Below are 25,320 nucleotides of genomic sequence, written 5' to 3'. Positions count from 1 at the left end.
GCGAGCCAGGCGCAGCCAATGCCAAGAACCTGGCACTGCTCACCGCACCGTGTCAGGTACTTTTCATTGCCTACGTGACAAAGTCAGCCAGATGAACATTCTCATGCTGTGTTCTCCGTGTGATGCGGAGAGGAAAGCTGCTATGCAAAGTTTTAAAGGTTCTTGGGATGGGACACAGAAGAGGCGTCAGTGAGAACCAGAAGCATCCCACTCAGGCCGTGATATCAAAGCCTTCCTTCCCGCTGCTTCTGCCATGACCGATCATTAATTTTTTCTTTTCTTTCCCAATCAAGACGTTCAATTCAGGGATACACACAATCAGGAGGGAGAAAAAGACATTTTAAAAGAAAGATTCATTTGGAACATTTAAGTTTTACCCAAAGCAGGGAAGAGGGGCAGGGAAAACATTTTCCACATTTACCTCCATCCCCACTACTTCCTCCTAACTGGCTTTGTTTCAAACCAAAGCAGACTTAGTCTGTAAAGGGTCACGTGGTACAACTCTAGGCTTTGCGGGCCGTTTGGTCTCTGTTACAACGATTTAACTCCACCAGTGCAGCACAAAACCAGCCAGAAGCCAAATCTTAATAAGAATGGGCTGGCTGTGTGACAATAAAACTTGACGGACAAACCCTTAAGTCTGAAACATCACTCTTCTTGTTTTTTCAACTGTTTAAGAAAACATTCTGGAGTGAAGAGATGTGCCACACAGGTTATAGTTTGCCCAACTCTGTTTTAAATTATTGATGATAGGGGGCGCCTGAGTGGCTTAGTCGGTTGAGCGTCTAACTTTCGCTTGGGTCATGATCTCGCGGTTCGTGGGTTCGAGCCCCCCGTCGGGCTCTGTGCTGACAGCCAGCTCAGAGCCTGGAGCCAATTTCAGAGTCTGTGTCTCCCTCTCTCTCTGACCCTCCCCTGCTCACGCTGTCTCTCTCTCTCTCTCCTAGAAATAAATAAAAAGTATTTTAAAATAAATAAATTATTGATGATAGCTTTTTAGGGGCATAGTGTATGTGGTTTTGGTTTTTTTTTAGGGCGGGAGGTAGGGAGGAGGTTTAGAGGTTTGCATAAACCAAAACAGAATCAGGCATGGGTGATATGACAACACTGTATTTCAGAAAGAAAGCACCCACCTCTGTTACCCAAATCCCAAGAAAGTTTGAAAACTCCCTTCATTGCTTTTTGGCAGAAGACTACAAACTTTAAGATTTGCGTTTTTTTTTTTTTAATATTCATTTATTTTTGATAGAGAGCACAAGTGGGATAGGGGCAGAGAGAGAGGGAGACAGAGAAAGCAGGCTCCAGGCTCCAAGGTCTCAGCATGGAGCCTGACACGGGGCTCAAACCCACGAACCATGAGATTGTGACCCAAACTGAAGTCAGATTCTCAAACACCTGAGCCACCCAGGCACCCCCAGAAGACTGCAAATTTTAAAATGTACCTGCTTACTTCTAAAAGTGAAGTATTTCACTCTCTTCTTTGAAAAAGAAATGTAAGAACACTTATAGTTTCTGAAATCAGATTAGCAGGTGCTCACTAGATGCCTCTTGTGTGCTCAGCAGTGGATGCACCGATGGGTATAAAGGATATCAAAACACATCTTTTCCCAAAAAGTCTTTGGTCCCTGAGAGCTTTCAGTGGTATACCCTCAGTATGGAAGTGATAGATTGGGGCTGATCCCTCCCAGAACCATAATCCCATTTAATCCCCCTTTGAGTCACTGCACGCATTTTAAAAATTATTTTAGCTAGAGGTTAGTCTACCTATTTGTGTGTGTGTGCGTGTGTATTTATGTGTCTGTATATGTGTCATTAGTACACATATTTATGGCAATGAAGTGAAGCATGGTCTTGTAGGAAGAATTATAGACTTTAAAATACTGATTCTGCCACATAGCTCTGTGACTCGGGGAAAACTAACCTCTCCAAATCTTCTAGAAGAACAGATATAAAACGAATCTTTCTCAAATAATCCCAACCCTATAGTGCAGAACCTGGTAGGTGCTAATTCACCCTCTTATTCAACAAGGGTTTAATGACCCCCTATAATATCTGGGTCCCCAGGAACACACTGAACAAGGTAGCCCCAGTCTCTTCCACTGTGAAGCTTATAGACCAATGGCAACTCACTGGCTATTTTCACTAAACCCACACACGCGCGCGCACCTAAAACACTCCCAAAACTATGAAAGCCTCATCCTCCCTCGTTTTCTCTACTTTTAATTCCACTCCAACCTGTTAGCCTGGGAGTGGCATTGGCTTTGGAATCTAACAGACACAGATCAACACACAACGTCTGTAGTATATCTGTCATTCTTGCTCCAGAGTGTGACTTCAGAAGACCACAGGCATTTGGAGACCTAAGCATTCCCGACTGAGACTGTTCTTAAGAAATTCTATGGTCCACAGCAAGTGTTAACGCATGGTTTTGCCAAGGCAAGGTTTGAATCCCATAAGCAGCAAGGGGGATCAAGATACGCTGCCCCCAAATATGCTACTCTGACATGAGAAATACTTTACGCTAAAGGGATTTGAGAAGCAGCAGGTGAAGGAAGGACTCTGCCCTCGGAGGGATATCTAGAGGGCAGAATGAAAAACGCTTGATACACTTCCCCCAACGACTACCCTTAGCTCCTTTGTCTTTTTAAGTTTATTTGTTTTGTGTGTGAGAGACAGAGGCAGAGAGAGAGGGAGAAAGAGAATCCCAGCAGGCTCTGCGCTGACAGTGCAAAGATGCACTGCCTCAAACTCATGAAATGAGATCATGACCTGAGCTGAAATCAATGGTCAGATGCTTAACCAGCTGAGCCACCCTGGCACCCCACCCTTAGCTTCTTTTGTCTCATGACGTTTTTCTATGACTTCCCACTCTTCACTGAAACTTATTATAAAAGCACTCAGGTTTAATCATTTCCTAGAGTCTTCATTTCCTTATGAAGGCTCCCATCTGGTGTAAAACTGACATGAAATAAATGTGTATGTTTTTCTCTTATTAATCTGTCAATTTATGGGGCCCCAGCTGGAAGACCACAGAAGGTAAAGGAAAAAGTTTTCCTCCCCTACAGCAGAGAGGCTGGTGTGTGAAGGTAAGACTTTTAGCTTTTGTAAGCCAGCCAAGCCTGGCCCCTGCATCTCAGCTCCGGTTTGTTCTTTTCATTTAACAGAAGATTTTATTTAATCCTTGAGACTACTCTAAGAGGTAGGTATAACCATCCTCATTGAACACGTGTAGAAACTGGAAGTGGCTTTTGAGCATGTGAAAATCCACAAGCATCTTGCACTGTCATCCTGTGATGTTCAGGGTCTAAAAGGTCTGCCTGCACTTAGAATCAATCTCGATGCTACAGAAAATACTGATGTCCGGCCCCACTTCAGCTGAGTTAAATCGGACCATCAGAGAGTGAAATCGAAGTATCAGGACTTTTTCAATGCTCCTCTGATTTCCATCTTGGTGGAGACTGTAGAGTGATAGTCCATGAGCCAAATTTAGCCTACAAACTCTTAAAAATCAAAAGACTGCACATAATATCTAGATTCTAGATTCTTCGACAACTGTGCTGCCCAATATGGTAGCCATGAGTCACATGTGGCTATTTAAATTTAAATTCTATTGAAATAAAATTATAGTTCCTCGATCATCCCAGACACATTTCAAGTGCTCAACAGTCACACATGGCTGCTTTACTGGATGAAGCAGATATAGAACATTTCCATCATCACTACAATGGCTATGATGGTCCTATTTCAGTCTAATACAATCCATTGGACAGCACAGGTTCTAAAACTCCAAGGAGCTAGGCCCACATTCCACTAAGACGACAATGTCATTGCCTGCTTTAGACAGGGCACATGCTTTCCCACTGGCAGCCTGACTCAGTTCATTCGTTTCTGTGACCTGCTCAGTCCCTCAGACACCATACCCAAACCCTGGCTAGCCATTATGCAAGTTCAATAAAACTTGTCCAGAGTCTGATTAGAAGTAGATTCACTTCTTTACTTCTCATGCTTAACTCCATGTGGTTGTGGGCTCCCTCAGTACCCACCCCCCCTTCCATCTCCCTCTGTTTATACCGCAGTGAGAAGGTTAATCTGGATGACAATAGATTCTCCTGACAAATGACCTGCAGACCCTTGGAGTCCATCTCAGCACGGATCTGTACTTGCGTCACATGGTTCCTGGTGCTTTGAGAGAGCAGATTGTTAACCTTTGCCCACGATGAAGATTCAAAAATACTTCGATTCCCATAGAAATGGTCACTTTTTCCTGTGAGTGACAGGGATTAAGGCACATGCATTCTCTCTCATTCTGGACAGTTAACCCTATTGAGTCAAAATCCTTGCCTGATCTGCTTCAAAAGCCCTTTCCAGAAGCTGCCCTGGCCATTTCAGAGTGGAATGTGTTCACAGTCTGTTAGGTGAACCAAGGAACCATCTGCCACTTGGTCGCAATGGAAAAGCTGGATGTGGCATAGAAACCCACAGTACCCACGGACTTACAGCTCATGCACATCTAGGCTCACAGAGAACAGCGGAGAATGCCAACCGAAGATTCACACACTGAGAATCTCAAAACCCCCCACACTTTGCAACACGATCTAGGAGAAGCTTTAGAAAGCAGTCTAACTCCCCAATGGGAGGAAATTCATACCACACTCTGTTCCAGATGTGACCAGGACTAACCTCAGCAGACACTATCAAAGAGTTATTAATCTCACGTACCCACTGGTTTGAGATTTAACTAAAATCACCTCTAACAACTGCCAAGACATTCTTTTTTTTTTTTTTAATGTTTATTTATTTATTTTTGAGCCAGAGAGACAGAGCATGAGCTGGGGAGGGGCAGAGAGAGGAGGAGACGGAGAATCCCAAGCAGGCTCCAAGCCGGCAGCGCAAAGCCCAACACGGGGCTCAAACCCACAAAACGTGAGATCGTGACCTGAGCCGAAACCAAGGGTCAGACGCTTAACCGACTGAGCCACCCAGGTGCCCCACTGCCATGACATTCTCTAAGCTTAGTCCCCCTTATCCTCTCTAGAACTTCTTTTTTAGTATCTAGGGTTCGCCAAACAGTAAGTCAGGTTCTCTCGAGCGCCCTAAGAAACACAAAAATGAAGCGTCATATTGGAGCTGCAGCTGTCAGTACGTAAAGTGGGAAAGGCAGAAGAGCGCCCTAGGAAGAGATTCTTTTTTAAAGGCAACTTCTTTACCACTGGATCAGACCCTACATCTGGAATACAGGATTCTCCTGGGTGGCAGTTCCACTCTAGCTCAGGAATCAGCGCGGAGACAGAGCACCAGGCAAGGTCTGGAATGGGGCAGCCAGCCAAGGAGGGGACGAGTCACCAGAAGAAGGCCTTCATTCCTCCAGATAGCCACCTCAGGGGCACCAGAGGACCACCGTCCCCTGTGGCTGCTCCCGTTCTCAGCTGAAAGTAGTTAAGAAGGAAGCCTCTGGAAGTTGAGCCCCAGGGAAAACATGTTGGGGGCGGCAGGGTGGAGGGATTGCTCCAAGGTAAAGGTGGGGAAGATGATCATCAGAAAAAAACAAAGGCTATTTTATATGCCACAATTAGGGCACTCAGCTTCCAGAACGCAATAGAGCATTTCTACTGTATTAATAGCATGTAATAGATCTGTTACAGTAATAGCAGATTATCATATTATTTCAACACTTCTATTACATTCATCTCTTTCCAGAACACCCAAGACCTGACCACCAATATATTCTCAAGAGAGAAACTCAACAACCCGCTATACGTGTTGGAGAACATTCACTGGTGCCAGTGCTTCTACAGAGTGAGTGACAGGTACACCCCTCCGCAAAACAGGGGCCCTCACCCCCACCCCGCTGCCTGGAGCCTGTTGCTGCTCTGCATGGACCCCCGCCCCAGTCTCAATTCCCGGGTAGGGGAGAAGGCTACACCAGGCCACAAAGACCCTCAAGGACCAGAGTGGCGGTTTCTTTGGACCCCAGAAAGGGGGGCTCACATTTAGGCAAGTTAATAATCTCTTCAAGGCCACCTGGGGATTAAGTGGCAGAGCATAGAGTAGAGAGGTTTCCCCTGCACGCAGTGGACTCCAAGGTTCAGGGTTGAACAAAAAGGAGGATTATTACGCTCAGCTTCCTGCCGAGTGAAAAGCTGGACTTTGGAAACCGTATATAAATGTATCTATCAGTTCCAAAACAGGAAGCTGTGGCATTCTTTAAGGAAAAAAAGAAAGGCAAATGATAAACTCCACTAATCTTCTGCCTCAGACCATCAGTCAAAAAAGGTAACTGCTTCTACACCGCATCATTTTTTGAGAGGTAGGTGTGTGTGTGTATGAGAGAGAGAGAGAGACAGAGAGACAGAGAGACAGAGAGACAGACAGAGAGACAGATAGAGAAAGAGAGAAAGAAAGAATAATAGAGAGGCAGAGAAAAGACAGGGAGTGTTTTGGGGCGTGTGTGTGTGTAACTTTTTTAAATGTCTACAATGAAAAGAACCTATCCTAAATATATTTCAAATTATTTTAGGGAAACTGACCACCATTTCCTTTAAATCCATACCACCTCCAGGCCCGTGGGTGGCTCAGTCAGCTGAGTGTCCAACTTCGGCTCAGGTCATGATGTCGTGGCCCGGGAGTTTAAGCCCCACATCGGCTCTGTGCTGACAGCTCAGAGCCTGCAGCCGGCTTCGCATTCTGTCTCCCTCCCTGTCTCTCAGCCCTTCTCCCACTCATGCTCTGTCTCTCTCTGTCTCTTTCTCTCAGAAATAAACATTAAAACCATTTTTAATAAAAAAATAAATCAATACAACCTCTCTCAAAACCACTTTGTATAAAGATTAATTAACATACTTTATACGGCATAGTGCCTGACACATTCCTATGTACTGACAAGTAGTAGCTTACCTTTATCATAATAACAGCTAATGTGCAAAGGCTGCTATGGATCAGGCACTGAACTAGGCCCTACACACACACACACCCTGCAACCCTACATAGGTGCTATTATCACATCTAATTTACAGACAAGAAAACTGAGGTATGCAGAGATTACAGCAATTTGCCGAAGGTCACACAGCAAAAAAAAAAAAAAAAAAAAAAAAANNATGCCATGGTTCACTCCAAAGTGAAGGTTCTTCGCCAGCATGCAGTGTGATTTCTCAACTCTAAGTGCTGGGCCACACTCACACCAGACAGACATAGCTTCTTTTACAGTTCATGCCGACAGGGTTTCGGTGGTTTTTCTGTGNCCCTCACCCAGGGCTCAGCCCTGTTTGCTGGCTGATGGGGCTCTGGGCAGGTGGGCGCAGGCCGTCGGCAGCAAAGCAGCTGGGATCCAGAAGTAATATGCCCTCCCTCAGTACTGCTGCTGCACTGGGGCAAAGAGTCATCTCCCATCCCCCCCCCACCCCCACCCAGGCTGCAAGGGCACAGGCACGGGGAACACAGAGGCTGGGGGGAGGGGCCCTGCTCCAGGGGAATATGTAAATGCTTGGCTGTGAAGCTTACAGAGCATGAAAGCTCTGGCCATTGCCCCAATTCCTGCGGGGAAGGATACAGCCAAGGGGCCGCTGGAGGGGTCAGCCTGACCCTTGTGAGGCAGAAGCAGACACCCACACGCACACCCACACCCAGCACCCAGAACAGGTACAACATGAAACACTGTCAGCCGAATTTATACTAAACACAGTCAAAGAAAACCAGGGGGTTTCTGAAGCCAAGTCACATCCCTAACCACATTCTTGGAAAACACAAAAGCGCACAAGCTTTGTGAAACGGATACCAGTGCTTTGTCTTGCTTTTCCAACACTGACAAACGATCTTCCGCCCTACCTTCTGCAGCCTCGGACCTTACCATCTTGGTTCCGATCCTGGGCTTTCCTAAAGTAAGGAGTCAACAGCACATTGAACTGCTGGCTCCATTCTAGTTTCATGTGACGTAAGCCTGATTGGCTCATGTCTAAGGTTACAGAGCTTCTCATTAAAGTAGCAAAAAAAATAAATAAAAATAACAAATTTAAATGAAAAAACGGAAGAGGAGCAGTGACACTAGACATCCTCTCGAGGAAATGCGAGCAGAAACAAGGTTTTCAACAGCCTGTGGGGTTTCATCCAACATTAGCATGCGCACACGCATGCATACACACACGCACACATGCACACACATGCTGCCGGAGCCTTAGACTCCAAACTTAGGAGGGAATTTCCAAGAGGGCTGGCTTCCTTGACAGCCCGGAAGGAATGCAACACAGGTCCATCTCCAGACTAGAACGCCACAGCTGGGGGTCAGAGGTGGCACAACCTCTTCAAAGGCTTCCGACTGCCATATCGGGGTCCATTTCTCTGTCAGCAAACACCACAGGATGCAGGGCCAGTGAGAATTTGAGAAACTATCTCATGAGGATGGTCGACCGATGGCTGAACAGACACGCTCAGGACTGAGGCAATAGAATATGGTGGCTCAAAGCCGCAAGGCCCTGTAATGAGACCCCAGGTCACCCCCTCCAGGGGTGGGGACAGAAGCCACCCTGTACCTGTGGGGAGGCCATAATGAATAAGCACCAGCGCAGGGAGGGCTCAGTGTAGCTTGCTGTCTCTCGAAAATACACATTTAAAAAAAAAAAANTTTAAAAAAAAAAAAAAAAAAAAAGACAACGACGACTACAGCAAAGGTGACCTAAGCCCAGGGATTCCAAGCACTGATCGTGTAAACAAATGGAATTTTCTGTCGACAGCAGGACACTTCAGAGAGAAGAAAAGATCCAAATCTTTAAGACAACATATGCATCACGAGAGTAGAAGACAGCCACAGTAAAACCAAAACCTTCCATTACTTTGTTCTAGACAAAATTGTAAGCTACACTTTGCATTCCTTTTCAGTTTCTTATTTTTACTTTGGGTTTTTTTGTTTTTTGTTTTTTAGTATTTGATAGCACAGCCATTAAAAATAATCTCTAAAAGTCTTTGTTGAGCATCAGAATGAGACAGCTGGGATATTGGCATGAGGAAATGTTCAATCTTGTCATTTTGCGAAAGGAATTCATATTCATAATTAATGACGCTTTTGTCCATGCCAGAAAGAAAATCTAAAGGCTCAACTATGCTTAAGTAAATTCCACCCAAGCCAACTGCAATACAATTTTATAAATTATAGAACAATAGGGCAGAACAAGATTTTTATGAGTTGTGAACATAAAGAAAAGGACTAACATACTTCAAGGAAGAAACTGGCTTAAAAATAGTAATTTCTGAGAGGATGGCTACATTCTTTTCTCATCCATAAAAGAAACAATAGAAATTTTTTTAAGTTTATTTTACCTATTTTGAGAAAGAGAACATGGGAGCAGCAGAGACAGAGGGAGAGAGAGAGAGAATCCCAAATGGGCTCCGGACTGTCAGCACAGAGTCTGACGTGGGGTATCGAACTCACAAATGGCAAGATCATGACCTGAGCCGAAATCAAGAGTCGGACACCGAACTGACTGGGCCACCTGGTCGCTCCAGTAATTGAAAATTTTTAACATCCTGGGAAAAAGCATCACTACATGTATTTAAAAGACTCAGCAATGTTGTTTCTGAGCGTGCCAGACATCACCAGCTACAGAACCAGGACCACCCTGATCAGCCCAAAGCATCAACCAAAAATCACCAAGATGGACAGATAAACTACAAAATCAGCTTTGGCTTAAGAGGCACTTTTGCAGATATGGATAGACAAATAAAAAAACCCAAAACCTTAAATACTAGTGAAAACATTTCAAAGAAATGTCCTTAAAGACAACTTTTTTCACTAAAGATAGACTGCTGAGGGCTGCTGAAGAAATAGACCAGGACAAATCAGTGTCAAAGTAAAACCTCAAGTGCATTCATCCCACAAAATTTTATCTAGCAACAACCATGCTGGGGGCTAAGGCTATAAGGATGAAAAAAACACAAAACACTGGCAGGGTGGCTGTCAGGCCCTAAGGGAGGGAAACAGACAAGAGGGAGACAAAGGATCACCTGCCTGATGTGCACAGGCTCTTACTTTCTTGTGGTAAAATATACCTAACATGAAATTTAGCATCATACTCATTTCTTAGTTAAGATTTTATTTTTTTAGAGCAGTTTTAGGTTCATAGCAAGACTGAGGCGAAGGGACAGATTTCCCATATACATACCCCCTTGTGACTTCAAATGCATAGCCTCCCCATTATCAATATCCGCCACCAGAGTGGTATGTTTGTTATAACCAATGAATTTGTTCCGGTACATCATTATCACTCAAAGTCCACAGTTTATTTTAGGGTTCACCCACGATGCTGTATATTCTACGAACTCGGACAAAGGTATAACGTTGTGTATCCATCATTATGGTATCACACAGGAATATTTGTACTGCTCTGAAAATCCTCTGTGCATTATAACCATTTTTAAGGGTACAGTTCAGGGGCATCAAGGTATATTCGCACCATCATACAATCATCGCCACCGTTCATCCCCACAACTTTTTCATCACCCCGGTGCAGGGTTTAATTTGATAAAATGCTTTGGGACTAGACAGAGGTGGGGGTTGTATAACATCGTGAACAAACAAAATGCCCCGAATTTAAAATGGTTTTATGTTACGTGAATTTCGTCTCAGTTAAGAGAAGAAAAACCGTGCTGGACACACCAGAGCACTGGCTGACATAATCAGTGGGGGCGTCCTTGCCTTGAAGCAGCTCACAGGTTAGTAAGGTAACAGTGATGGGCAGGCGGAGCCCAGGATCTGGGCTTGGAAGAAAGCAGGGCGGCCTGTAAACTGCCTCAGGACTGAGAGAAGGGTTTCCAGAGGGGAAACGGCCTAAGAGAGGACTCACAGGATCAGCCAGGGTCCGTGTGAGGGAAGGAAAGGAACATTGCGAGTGTTTGCCAAGGCGGGGAAACTGACAGATTCCATAGACCCAGGGCATGTGGGAGACAACTAAAACTCTCAAAATTCAGTTTTTGAAAATGGTAACTAGGTCAGGTGATGGGTTTGTTGATTAATTTAATTAGGGTCAACACGTCACAATGCAGAAGTGTATGAAATCATCATGTTGCACACCTTAGGTAAAATCACAACCTAAATATACGGTTTTTATTTGTCAATCATACTTCGGTAAAGCTTGAAAAAATAAAACATTAAAAATAAAAATGTATTCAAGTTACGGTTACAAAACCCCAAATCTAATAGCAATGTAATACTTATAATTACATGTAATATTTGTAATATGTAAATATTCATTTAGAAACAAAATAACAAACTCTAATAGCGCTAAACAAAATAATAACAAAGCCCAGAGAATACAGGGGAATTTTAAAATGTCCAAAGTCTTTTGAGGGGAAAAACAGTGCCATAAACAGTCTAGAGGCACAGGCAGAAGCTGGGGACAGAGAGGTAGGAGACAGAGCAAGCAATGGTAGAATCAGACTCGAGCAATGAGACACCTGTCTCACATGGGTGGGACCCCCAGCAATTATGCCAGACGGGAGCACATGACCTTGTATCATAGCTATTTGGGGCCCTTCTAGCCACACCATCAGGTGAGCTCCATGATCACCCGACAGGCAGGTATGGTCAATCCAAATGTCCCTGAAGAGACGACAGAGCTGATGGGTGTCCGACAGGATACCCCCACCAAGGCCACACAGCTGTGACGGCACAGACCTCAAGCCAGCCTCCTGACCCAGGCTCTGCCTTGGCCAAGCCACCTCTCTGTGAAGGAGGCAGGAGTGAAAACCCTCTGTTCATCTCCATCACTGCTCTTATCTGACTTAATCTTTTTTAAATACAATGCATATTTTCACACTGGGAAATGACCTGTTACAAAGGAGCCATCTTCTTTGGTAAGATGTGGACTCTTCACAGTTTTATCCACAACTTAGCACAGGGAGCACAGCACATCTGTTTCTCAGATGACACAAGTGCACAGAATGTCAAATGTCTAAAATCAAGATGTAGTTATAAAGAATCTAAAACCTACCTTACGTGGAATAAGCTCTCCACAGCTGCCTCAAGAAAAGGCAGGGCCACAGTCCCATTAAACCGCCATATGAAAACACCAGAAAGGTCTGGCTCAGTGCTTCTGAACCAGGTCAGTTTTAACCCTCAGGGGACACTGGCCAATGTCTAGAGAGATTTTCGGTTTTCACAACCGGGGGATGGGGACCAGGGATGCTTCCAAACATCCTACAATGCACAGGATGGGCCTCACAACAAAGAATTTTCTAGCCCCAAATGTCAAAAGTGCCAAGATTAGGAAATCCTGGTCTAAATTCCAAGCTTGTTCTATATACACAGCTGACCTCTGGGATGGAAAGAACGGGAGACTGAGCACAGAGCAGATCACGCTCCAGGCTCTGCTGCTTCAAAGCCCTGTGACATGTGAACCTGGTCACCTCTAGTCACGAAGCTGGTTGCCCTTGTTTGCAAAATGAGGTTGCTACCCCCTCCCCAAGACAAAGCAGCTGAGGGGCCAGCTGAGTGTTTCACCAGGTAGAGGGGTGAATCCCCAAGGCCAAGGCTGGACTAAGATCCCACCACCTGTGACAGGAAAGGCTCCAGGGTAGCCCACTGTTCCTGAAGGACATACACGCCCACTATTTGCTTTGTACAAACACATTTCGAAAAACAAATGTCAGAGTGGCAGGCGCCCATCTATACAAGGTCAGGGTCAACCTAACTCTCCTTCAATGTCATGCAGCAGGAATCCGTTCACGGGCAGTGGGAACCCGGGGCTGGGTGTCTGCCACCTCCCACACAGATGTGGCCCCACCCGTCGCCTTACTGACCAATGGGCCACAACCGGGAGGTCAGGGGGTACGTGCAGATGGCTCATGAGCTCCTCCGGTTCTCGTACAAGCCATCTTGCACTTGGCTTTAAACCGTATTATCCAAATGAAGTATCGCTCTCATAATCAGCATCCGCCTTTTAACCAGCACAGATGGCAACCGCGTGCTTAAATGGCAATTCAAGGGCTAAAATTTGGGGAGGCTCTCCAGCATCTCTGATCCGGCTCTCTGGGCGGGTTCTGAGAGAGAGGGGTCAGGAAATGCAGGAAGGGGGGGACCATGTGCAAAGCTGAAGGTCTTTTGTCTGCTATCAAGCCTTTCCGACAAATCAAACTGAAGCCCGCATCAGCCCAACTTGTCTGTCATTCCCAAAGAGAAGCCTGCGGATCACCAGAACAGGAAGAAGGTTCCATTTTCGCCATCTCCTCCAAAATTCTTCTGTATTTTATCAGATACCTTGGGCCACCTTTGGGTAACTGTGCTATCCTACTACTGACAATCATGGAAGGGGTACATAGGGAGGTTCTCTTTCTGCCTTAGCAGAAATAGCATTTTTTAAAAATCTGTAATCACTAGTATTTCCCCCTTCTCCTTATTTTAAAGGGGGGAAGACGCAGCATTGTACCGAACTGTGAAATGCGCTCAGATGCAGCTCTAAAGGAAAAGTACCACCCAGTGGCTGGATATTAGTTTCCATGGTAACCAGGGTCCCTGGGCCCTGGCACACACAGCAGAAATGCCGCAGATTTCCACAGCAGTATCTTTTACTAGAAAGAAGAGTCCCGTGGCAATTTTACACATTTGGGAATCAAAAAAACATATTGTGTGTGTTCACGGGTGCATGTGTGTATGTGTACACGCGTGGATGGAGATCTAATTTGCAAAACTAAGACAACGCAGACAATAAAAATCTAGTTATTCTTAGAGATAAATAGGCTTATGTCAAACACGGCAATATATTTTTGCTAAAAATATAAGCAAACCCCCCCCACACACACGCAGAGCTCAAAGAAAACAAAAATATCTTCTATAGAAAAACAAAGGACTAAAAGAGGAGTAGAAAATGGCTTTGAAAAACCAGTTGATTAAGGATCCCACAGAAACAAATAAGCGAACAAAAATCTTTACAAATAATCGACTGAAAGCCCAGAGGAGGTTTGTTTTTTTTTTTTCCACAGCCCATGTTATTTCCTACTTGAATGCCCTCAGCATTAAACCAAGGGACAGAGTGAACAAGCAGTTCGCCATGCGGCTTTCAGAGGAAACCAGGAGACAGAAAGCCCTGGGCTAGAAAGAATCTTCCCCAGGAGCCCCTTCCGAGCAAGCGACTTCCCCTCCAGGAGATGCAGTGTGCCCCAGGAAAATGGAAAAGTCACAGACACAAGGTGGGTTATAAGAAAAACCTTGCGCCATCTTAAAAATCAAAGACCACAGGGTTAGGTAAAAAACAAAACACAAAACCCTCCAGATAATTCTCACTTCAGGCCAGAGATAGGTTTCTAAAGGTAGTGTATAAAAACCTAATTTTTTTAAAATGTATCAGAAGAATTCACGGCCAGATTTTGGGGACGGAAGAGTATCCTCTTGAAATAGTCTTTATTCTCTGAGTGATTTCCCAATATCAATTTTTTTTCCTGCAGCAGAGCACACGTGCCCAAAGTGAAAACATTAGTTCAAAGAGTTTCCTAGTCTCGTGCAAGTGTCAGGTGGGGGCTCTATCAGAGGGAGCCAAGGAGAGGCAGCTATGCAATCAGGCAGAATAGACTCATTGTCAAAAAATACTAGTTCGACAACTTTAAGTGTCTTCACGTTCACTTTACATTCCAAACGGTTATTTTTATCAGAGGTGGGCAGACTAAACCAAGTTCATGACGCTAAGGCAAATGATCTTTCACAAGAAAGCACTGTTAAAAAAAAAAGAAAGAAAAAGAAAACATTGCCTCATCTGTATGAACTAAGATAACTGCATCCCTCCATGAATGCTAATCCATATTTTACCGAAGTAACAGCGGCACATTTGTGTGCAGCAGCAGGATGGGGTGGAGTCTTACTTATTAAGCCAAGATAAAAAGCAAAGGGGAAGAATTAGGATGGAGAGGAGGGAGGGAAAGGGGGAGAATCCTTACTGCTTGTGTACAAAACGCATTCAGCCCAGCAAGCTGGAAGGGCTGGAACTGCTGAGCAAACCACTTCGTTATGTAAACTGCCTAACGACACGAATAACGACGCTGCACGGATCGACCCAGTCACCCATAAACACACACATGCTCTCCACGCCGGGACCTTCCTCCCCGCCGCCGCCACTGCCGCCACCACCACCATCACCACCACCATGTCGTTCACCAGCATTTATTCAGGCTGCGGGGGTTAGACAGAACACAGCACACATCATATTCAAGCATCATCTGAGAGAATACACCGGGGCAAAACTGGGGGACACCGCCGAGCAGAGCAAAACAGCTTCTCTTGGCTAGCGGCAGGATGAGCCTTCAGAGCACGCACGGGCTCGGGTGTGGAATTCGGGCACCCCCAGCCCTCCCTGTTACAGGGCTTCCGGATTCTGGGCACATCGTGCTCTGGACAACCCAGGATTCGCTTCCGTTAAAGTGGGACTCAGGTTAGTGCCTTTCAGGCGAACGCACAATAACCACTATTTCAAGTGTCATTTCGTGAAGACAGTGAGAAGCCAGACACCGCGCAGGCGGGACACTGGCTAACCACGATGAAACACCCTGTCCCTGGCATCCATGCCAGCCTACCCGACAAAAGATCGATAAGGAAAGGCCACTTGTAGAGCGCGGAATAGTACTGTGCTCAAGCATCAGTTTTAACATCGAAAAAAACATTAATAGGATCACAAAGGAGGGATTTCACTGTATCCCCAGTAAGGCTGGCTTCGTGATCCCAGACCCCCTGGAAAATAGAAATTTGCCCACCAAAATAATCACATAACTTAGCACCTACCTCTTAACTCCTTTAACCGAAAAAAGGGGGAGAAAAAAAGGAAGATTTTTTCATTTATAAAATAAATATACTTAATAAACATGTGAATTCCTTTATTTCTAATCCTTACCAACAGTGTAATTTGTAAAAGAAGAAAAATACTTAAAATACACATGCCTCCCTACTGTCTGAATTTCATAGAAAGCAAATTAAAAATCACTTTTAAAAATGGAAAATGGTAAGACAAACTTCACATTCATAGGGCCATTTTTAAAAAGTTGTTTTGGGGCGCCTGGGTGGTTCAGTTGGTTGAGCACATACGACTCTTGATTTTGGCTCAGGTCATGATCCCAGAGTCGTGGGATCAAGCCCCATGTTGGGCTCCGCACAGAGCGTGAAGCCTGCTTGAGATTCTCTTCTCTCTTTCTCTCTGCCCTTCTCCCCAACTCATACACTTTCTCTTTCTAAAAATTAAAAAATTAAAAATTAAATTTAAATAACAAAAAGTGGGGCGCCTGGGTGGCTTAGTCAGTTAAGCGTCCGACTTTCGCTTAGGTCATGATCCCACGGTTCATGGGTTTGAGCCCCACGTCGGGCTCTGTGCTGACTGCCAGCTCAGAGCCTGGAGCCTGTTTCAGAGTCTGTGACTCCCTCTCTCTCTGACCCTCACCTGCTCACGCTCTCTCTCTCTCTCTCCTAGAAATAAAACGTTAAAAAAAATAATAACGAAAAGTTGTTTTATACCAAACAGAATATGTAAAATTAAATGTATTGTGGTCATGAATTAAAATGAATCAAGGTCTATCAGAGTGGAAAAGCATTAAGATAATGAAATCCAAAAGCAGGATGTGCATTTATGAACCCATTTAAAAAGACATCATATTTTTTTACGTCCCCTCTTAGTAGGTCAAAGACAACTCCAAAATCTCTCTAGGAGATGGAGAACTTATATCCTGAAGCTATTTACATAACAGGCAATGCTTTTCAGCTAGGTTAAATATTATTATAAATAGCAGCACATTACAAATTTTTCATTTGTCCTTCACGTGAGACTGAGATGACAACAGGTATTAAATACAAACACAGATGTACACACACTCCTTCACATGGACACACTGAAGTATGGGGTGGCTTAAGAAGCTGATAGAAGTTTCTGAAGCAACACCAAAGCTATCCGAGGTTGAAGTACCACCACAGCCCTCAGCTAAGTTGTAAGTTACATATAATTAAGATGAATTAAAATCCAAAAACAAAAAAAGAGAGAAATTCAGTTCCTCAGTTACATGAGCCACATTTCAAGTGCTCAGTGACCACATGTGGCTCATAACTCCCACATTGGACAGGGAAAGGGGTAGAACATTTCCAACATCACACAGAACGGCCTGGCCCCGACTGCAGGCTCCACGCGGCCAGGACTCTACAGCATACGTGAGACCTGTCGAGTCCTGGCACTGGGCCTGCAATTAAAGGGAAAACAAACAAACAAGAAATTCGAGAGAAAAGGTGACTTTGTCTTTGCCGGGCCAATTCCCCACTTTAGCCAAATACAAATGATCTTATCTTCTTAGCTCCGTTCTACTTCCCACCACATCCACCTTTCTCCTGGTTAGGATGCTTCGAGATGCATCAACTACCAGCAGGGGCAAAATTTGCTTAGGGTTTCCCCAGCATAATTCATGTGAATCAGAATCAAGAAGTTCAAAACCCTGAAGATACAAAGCAGTGGAGAGTTTCTATGGAAGGTCATCTTCCATACAGCACACCTAAACTCATGTTTAAAAATATGAGAGAATACAGCCGTAGGTCCATCCATCCTGCAAGCTATGAAGTGTTTTGTCTTATGAAAGTTTTCAATAAATCAGCAACTGTTTCCTGGGCACTTAAGAGAAGCCAGGCTCCAGGATTTCAGAGCTAAGGTATCCCATTTGGGCCTCTATACAGGCTCCAAACAAAATTAGCCCGTGCCAGTTTTCCATAAAACTTTTCCTCCAGGCTCCACAGATGCTTTATGCCAGACTCCTTTTTTCCTCCTATTATCTATATATCCTCAGAATAAGATCATCAGAAAAATAAATATATGATCCTTGAATTTTTTTTAAAATAAAAGCTCAGCTCTAAAAGAAAAATCACAACTAAGCTTTTTTTCCTCAAATACTTGTAAGTTCCCTCTTTTCCTAAGGGCAATAAAATCCCAAAGACAAAAACCAAAAATAACAGTTCGTGACCCACAGTCCTATCTAGAGATTAGCAGACTGCGGGTTTAGACCTCTTTAGTTTCAATCAGTGAATGGATTTGTCGACGTTCCTTTAAGGTCATATTCGAAGAATATTCAGTGCCAGGCCTGTGAGAAGGGCCTTATTTATGACTTTTTAAAAATAATTAATTCCCTCTCCCACCTCCAGTTAGTGGCCAAGTAGCTTCCTAGGTAGAAATCATGGGCTCCAATTACATGAAAGCGTCTGACTTGAACACCGAAGTCGATCCGGAAGTTAAGGGCCAGTGAGATCTCAAACAACCTAGTTAAAATAAAACTTGGGGGCAAACAGAACCAGTCCGGCTGCCTCTTGGAAACAGCTTGCCAGCACCCCTCTCCTAGAAGGGAAGGTTCCCACTCTTCCCGGGGCTCAGCCTTTCCCCCACCTGCCGTTCCTGCGACTACATCAAGGAATTGCGAGGCCCTCCTCAGCTGCATGATATATCAAGTCACACATTCCACCAGATTCGACCTCAAGGAGGGGTCATCAAAATTTGAACTCTGAATCCTCAACTGGAATCAGACCAAGATGCCACCCCGCTAGCCTCCTGCCGTGCCCCCCTCCCCACCAGGACAACCCGTCTCACCCAGATCTACCTAGGGCACCGAGGGAGTGTGGTAACTGCTATATGCACTCACGCATTCATTCATCAAACACTGTCTGCATGTTGCCCAATGCCAGACACTGAGCATCTAGGTGCCCGCGCTCTTCAGAGGAGCAGGGCGCAGGCCTGCCCTGGAGGGGCCTGCATTCTAGTGGGGGGTGGGGTGGTGATGACACAGTGAGGCACACCAGCTGGCGGCAACATGGACCACAGAGGCCCTGAGGCTGAAGTCTCACTCTACGTTGCGGGCATGATTGTCCCTGGTGATGTGACTGTTTACCCAGCTCTTGGAAGACCGGCAGCAAATCCTCAAGCATCTAAAGGAGGCGAACGGGGATGGAGTGAGGACACTCCAGGTCTGGAATGCACACAGGCCAGCAGACACAGTTCAAAGGTTTTAAGCGTTTCAGGGAACCGTGAGCATTTCTTTGTGGGTGGAAGTGCCAGCCCCTGGCAGAGATGGTACCAGACAGGTGGCTCAAGGCAAGAGGCACAAACCTCGCCGGGGAGTAAAATCTCCTGAGGGACTTTAAAAACTCTGAGACTCCCAGGTCCTACACAGTTATTCTGATTCCACAGGCAGGGCCTTGACATCTGTCTTTTAAAACAAACTTCCTGAGGGTGCCTGGGTGGCTCAGTCGGCTGGGCCTCCGACTATGGCTCAGGTCATGATCTCCCATGGTCTGTGAGTTCAAGCCCCGCGTCGGGCTCTGTGGTGACAGCTCTGCTTGGGATTCTGTGTCTCCCTCTCTCTCTGCCCCTCCCCTGCTCACACTCTCTCTTTCTCTCTCTCAAAAATAAAAATAGATGAAAAAATTTTAAAACAAACCTCCCGGGTGATTATGATCCACGCAGCCATGTGTGGAGACTCTGGCATTGAACAAATGTACACTAAAACATGGGACATACACTAGAAACACGTAACATGTTTGCGAGAACCACTACTGCTCTATCTAGCGTGAGCCACAGGGCTTTTCTGCAGGGAGGCACAGAACCTCAGCACAGAACCCAGGCTCCCTGATTAAGGAGCACCTCCCGACCGTGCGGACCTGGGTGGTGGTCCTCAAAGTTCCAGCTTCCACCTTCTCTCAAGCACACGCAGTAAGTCTGGGGTTGGGGGCGGGGGTGTGCTGTATTTTTCTCTTCTAACCCTCCCTTCTCCACTGTCCGGGGCTTAACTTTGCTTCCTCCACTTCCTGTCTCCAGGGCAAAAATTGGAAACTCTAAAGATAGCCTAGAGGAGAGAATTTAGACTGTCCAACTTCATTCATATTTTATGAATTTAATAGGACCAAATGAGGTTTAAAAATCGTAGCATATTAGAGCTGAGAAAGGTTACTTGTGATCATCCAGGACCCTATGTCCCGGGGAAACCCCTTTTATAGTTGCGGAAATTAAAGCCCAGAGGAGTGGATATACAGTAGCTCTCCCCCTTATCCGTGGTTTCAGTGGCCCACAGTCAGCCACCGTCTGGAAGCGGAGGGCCCTCGGCTTTGTCAGAAGGTCCAAGGGCAGCCTAAGGCTAGCTAGGTCACAGTGCCTACGTCATTCACCTTATTTCATCTCACCACGTAGGCATTTTGTCATCTGCCATCACCACAAGAGAAAGGGGGGAGTACAGGACAGTAAGTTATTTTGAGAGACAGACCACATTCACGTAATTTTTATTATAGTATATTGTTAGTATTGTTCTATTTTATTATCAGTTTTTGTTCATCTCTTACTGTGCCCGTTTTTATTTTGAGAGAGAGAGAGAGAGAGAAGGGGAAGAGAAAGAGGGAGAGAAGAGAATCTTAAGCAGGCTCTGTGACGTCAGCGCAGAGCCCGATATGGGGCTCAAACTCACGTACCAGGAGATCATGACCTGAGCCAAAATCAAGAGTATGACGCTTAACTGACTGAGTCACCCAGGTGCCCCTTATTGTGCCTAATATATAAATTAAACTTTATCATAGGTATGTATGTGTAGGAAAAATCAGTCCATACAGGGTTTGGGACTATCTCCAGTCTCAGGCATCCACTGAGGGTCTTGGAATGTATCCCTTGTGGACAAGGTGGGGGCGGGGGGCGGGGGGGGCGGTATTACTCAGGGTGTCATAGCTGGCAAGGCCAGAAGACAAAGCCAGGCATCATAGCTCCCAATCTTGGTTACTCCAAGGTGCTACATAGACCCTATGAATGCATTCAGGATCAAGTAATTTGAAAAGCAAATATAAGCTTACACCAATCCAGAAAGCTCCTTACATAAGGAACTGTAATTCATTGGTCAAAATTTAGGCTCTGGGCCAGACTCATTTTACCACTTACTGGCCATGTAACCTTGGTTTAAGTCAAGTTCTCTTCATCCCAATTTCATCATCTCAAATGGAGACCATGAGAACCTATCTCACGAGCTGTTGTGAGAACAGACTCAGCATACGTGATATACTTAGAACAGAGCCCGGCCCACAGTACTGGTCAATAAAGGTTAGCTATCATGATTTTCAATATTGAAACCCTGCCCACTTCTTTTTAAAGCGATGCATAAAGGCTTTTGGACATTAAAGATGATCTAGTCAGCTGGGGATCCATTTCCTTTCTTCATAAAATCTTAAACTCCTCACTCGGGGTTTGGTGTATCATTATGTAAACAGCCCTGAGATGGCTTTCCAGAGCTATAAGGTAATTACACAGACACACAGAGGCAGCCAAAAATGAAAGTCACATAGCATTATGTTCTTCAAAGGCCCTTGCTGACACAAGCAAACAATGCAGTGGTGCGAAGGGCCAGTGCTGACTAAGGCAGAGGGTTTCATCAGTTTGGTACCCCTGCCTTCCAATGAAACAGGGAACAGGGCCCAGTGTGCCAGGCACACTCAGGCGCAGGAATGCTATTCCCCCAATACGGTGCGTCTGCTGCCCAGGACTGAGAAGCCCCTGAACACAACCCTGTAGTCCTTTTCTTTTTATTTTTAAGTCACTCAGACAACTGCATACCAGTCGGTTCAAACATTTCTCAATTCCTATGACAGGCCATCTGCTGGCCCATCATGGACATGAAGGAGATGGAAACCCTGCTCCACAAAGTCTAGCATTCCATGCACAGCAAATGCCTAGACGAGAATTCCTTGGAGCCAGTAATGTAGGAAAAGGTATACTTTCATGTTAAATACAAAGGTGTACTTTCATACGAAATGCAAATTGTATATTCATTCCAGAGTGCAAAATCAACAAAACATGAAACTGCACTATGTATTATGGTGCTAATAAACCCTTAAATTCCATTATAGTTTAATTATTAACCTAAATATGCACATCATAGTACCAACTTGTACACATTTGTATAACGAACAAAATAGAGTCCTAAACATATTTCCACATTCTACTTAACAGTAGTTATATAATGACTAGAGTAATTTTGTTCTTATAAGTGAATAGCTTTAAGAGTTTTTCCTACGTAAATTATATTATTAGCTAGTGCAAAATATTCACTAAAAAGGACAGATGAATTTCAGAGCTTTGGGAGACAATACGGAATGCTAATATTTTGGAAACCAGAGGCATGCTGACTTGAGATTCTGGATGCCTGACCAAAAAAGATGCCCTTAAATTCCCTTCTATCACTTCCAACAAGAAGGACTCAAAAAAATACTTCCAGAAGCTCTAAGCAAAAAACTGGACTTTGTAGAGAGCAGATATCAAACTGCAAACCATAGATTAGAGTCACGGTCCATAATGACGTCAAGTCCAAGTAGATTTGCTGTTGACCAAAACCGTTTGCACACACTAGTAAACACACACACAGATCTCCCAAAGGATGTATATATACATAGGCAGTAATTGCTGAGAGCCTTGTAACAGCAAATAAATGGAGATACCCTAAATTTCCACCAACCGAAGAATGAGAAAATTGTTCTGTATCTAGACAACGAAATTCCATTCGGGGGTTAGAAAGGACGAGGCAGACCCACAGGTATGGATGTGGAAAGAGCACTACAATGCACTGGAGAGTACAAGCAGGAGAACCAGTTCCTTGTGGGCTCCTTTGGATCACCCACATGTGCTGAATTCCCTGTGCCTTTCTACACATCGTTCTGCAGCTAGCTTTTTCCCTCCTGGACGTACTTACATATGCAAAAAAAAAAAAAAAAGTCTACATACGACGTTCATTCTAGTCGCTGCAAGGAGGTACTGGGAAGATAGATTTTACTTCATGCATTGTTTTCTATGAATTTTTTTAAACAAAAGCCCATGTTCTAGGTTTTTCGATTTGTAAGTAAAAAATAACTTAGAAAAAGATCGCTTCTGTCACTTATTGAACATACAAGAAGCACCTTCATGCTTCTCTCTTATCATCCGCATAAAATATACCTTCTTTGTATCCACCATACCCTTTTTAGGTCACGGGAGAGTTCTCCCACCCAAGGGAAACGTCCCACCCCATGTATATGGACGCTAGAGGTGGTGAGATGTAAAGTATTCTGGCATCGCTAAAACTGACCTGAAATCAAATGGTTTAAAAATATATCAAAGCAGGGGTCTGTTTGCTGTGACATTAGTTGTCTTTTGCCAAGTACATCACCTCCAAGCTCTGGCTCTGCCTCTGTCACCACCACTGAGAGGCTATTCTCGCTCTTCTCCCACAGATGATTGCTCTGTTTTTTCCTCCCTGCAACCAGGAGACGTGCAGGCTCCCGGGTTCCCACTGAGAACCATTCAGGGAACAGCCTCTGGAACCTCAGCTCCCGCCACAACCCATTACAAGAAACCAGGGGATGCGGCTCTATTCCATCCTTTAGGGTCCAATCGGTAATTCAATCTTAAAAGAATAAGACCTGATTAAGGAACACAGAGCCTCAAAAATCAGTGTCAGCTATCTAAGTTCTTGAAAATAATACAGCAATTCTTTTAAGACACATTCTGATGGCTATTCTAGAAGGATGGGTGCAGTGCTAGACGCTGCCAAAGAATATATTACAAAACAGCCTCAAAAACACTAACAGTGGTGATTATTGCCTTAAAGGTTGTAGAGTCTTTAGAATATGCAAGTATGAAGAATATAACGGACACAGGTCAACAACGTCATCATCTTTTAGGGGATTAAGAAAGATACTAGCTAAGACCCATATCGAGTTGGCAAACCAGATCAAGTTCTTCAAACCACCGCTCTGGTGTCTCCATCACATTCTCCTAGGGAACCTTTAGAAACACTGCTGGCATCTTGGACATGAGGAGAAAGAAGACCGCCCCTGGGAGGACTCTGACTCCCTGAGCTGAGCTCATCGCTCACTTTTCAATATTCCCTCAGCTCGCTGGTCCATCGCTAGTACTGTACCACGCATGTTCCTTCCACACCGAAACCCTTTATTTGCACATCTCATTTCCCACCCCACCCCCAACCTACTCAACTGCGAGCCCCTCCAGGGCAAGGGGAACAGATACTATATTGGGTTTTTGTGGTCCCATAATGGTACCTAAAATAGGTTTCAAGCTTCTTGAACGAATGATAAGTATTCTCACTGCACGTTCATTTGAATATTTAATTAAGTACCTACAGTAAAGGGGTACCTACCGAAACCCACTGGAGGTAGAGGTGTATCAGAGAAACTAAACCCTCATGTGACTGAGGGCAACCCCTCAACGCTTGCCCCCAACACCCATGTTTTCCAACGTTACTGTAACGATGAAGAGAACAGGCGGTGTACAAGTAGACCCCCAAATATAAGGCAAAAGGAAAAAAAAGAGAGGCAGAGAGTTTCTCTGGCTGGACAGCACCCCTCTTTGAACAGAGGTCTCCACGTTGTGGGTCATGTTGTCTTTTTAACAACAGTGGTGGATATAGGAACTTTCACCTTCTTCTTTATATATGTTTTTACTGCTCTTTTGTAGGATTCAGCAGTCCCTGATATTACTGAAAATTCGCACAACAGTCCCCTTTGCTCACTGATTTAAGAAACCGACTTTAAACACCTGCTGCGACCTAAGCACTATTTCGGGGGAGTTCTGACCTGACTAAGTCACAGTCTCCAGGGGTTTGCAGACAAATGTGGGAGACACACCAACAGACACGACAGAACACCACTTACACACGGGTTCCTCGCAGAGAAATGGTCCATCCCATCGTTGTCACCGCCCTCCCCACAAGGGAATAAGGAAAATCTTAGGACAACCCGTGTGGGAAGGGAAAAACAAGCTGCAACCAGACACAGAGGTCAAGGCTCTGCCACCAGCAGGTCATTAAAAGTGATCAAAACAACACACGAAGCCACCTCCTGCATAAACTGTGGTTCCTTTCCTTTAGTGTCCATCCTTCTCACAGGCTTCACGGTCGGAAGGACTATTTGCAACTTCCCAAGGAATGTCCCAGGATGTGAAACCCGGGAGTCAGCTAAGCTCTGATAACTTAAGCTGTCTCTGCTCGCGAAGCCGCCCAAGGGGAAGAAAGAGCGCATGCGCCGAATCCGGTTCGCGCTGGGCCCCTCCCACAATCTGCTTACCACGTGTGTTGGTGGCCATGTCGGCCACTTTCTGAAAGGCGTCCAAGAAGGCGGCCGCTGCTACTACTGTGGTCCTAAAACGCAAACATAACAAAAGCATGAGGAATGTCTCACGCAAGCAAATTCATTACAGCCGAAGGGTTAAAATTTCTGCGAGAACCGAATGCAACCTTCTAGGAGAAACAACTGTACGGGATGTGAACCGCCAGTGGCTTTGCAGGCCCACTCCTCCCCCTCCCCGCTGGAAGCATTTCTTC

At 45.0% G+C, this 25,320-nt stretch overlaps 1 protein-coding gene across 5 annotated transcripts in view; it reads right to left on the bottom strand.

Moving 5' to 3' along the window:
- The window catches only part of MTSS1 (MTSS I-BAR domain containing 1), a 163,968-nt gene that overhangs the window by 110,417 nt on the left and 28,231 nt on the right, over positions 1-25,320 (bottom strand). For all 5 annotated transcript variants that reach the window (XM_077764317.1, XM_077764303.1, XM_077764312.1 and 2 more), the window contains exon 3: positions 25,064-25,137. In XM_077764317.1, coding sequence (XP_077620443.1) covers positions 25,064-25,137 — 74 coding nt within the window. The remainder of the gene's footprint in view (positions 1-25,063; positions 25,138-25,320) is intronic.

Source organism: Crocuta crocuta, unplaced genomic scaffold, assembly GCF_008692635.1.
Source record: "Crocuta crocuta isolate KB4526 unplaced genomic scaffold, BGI_CrCroc_1.0 scaffold260, whole genome shotgun sequence".
In the NCBI taxonomy this organism is placed as follows: domain Eukaryota; kingdom Metazoa; phylum Chordata; class Mammalia; order Carnivora; family Hyaenidae; genus Crocuta; species Crocuta crocuta.
Note: the sequence above shows the minus strand (reverse complement) of the source record. Positions and strands in the feature narration are given on the sequence as shown.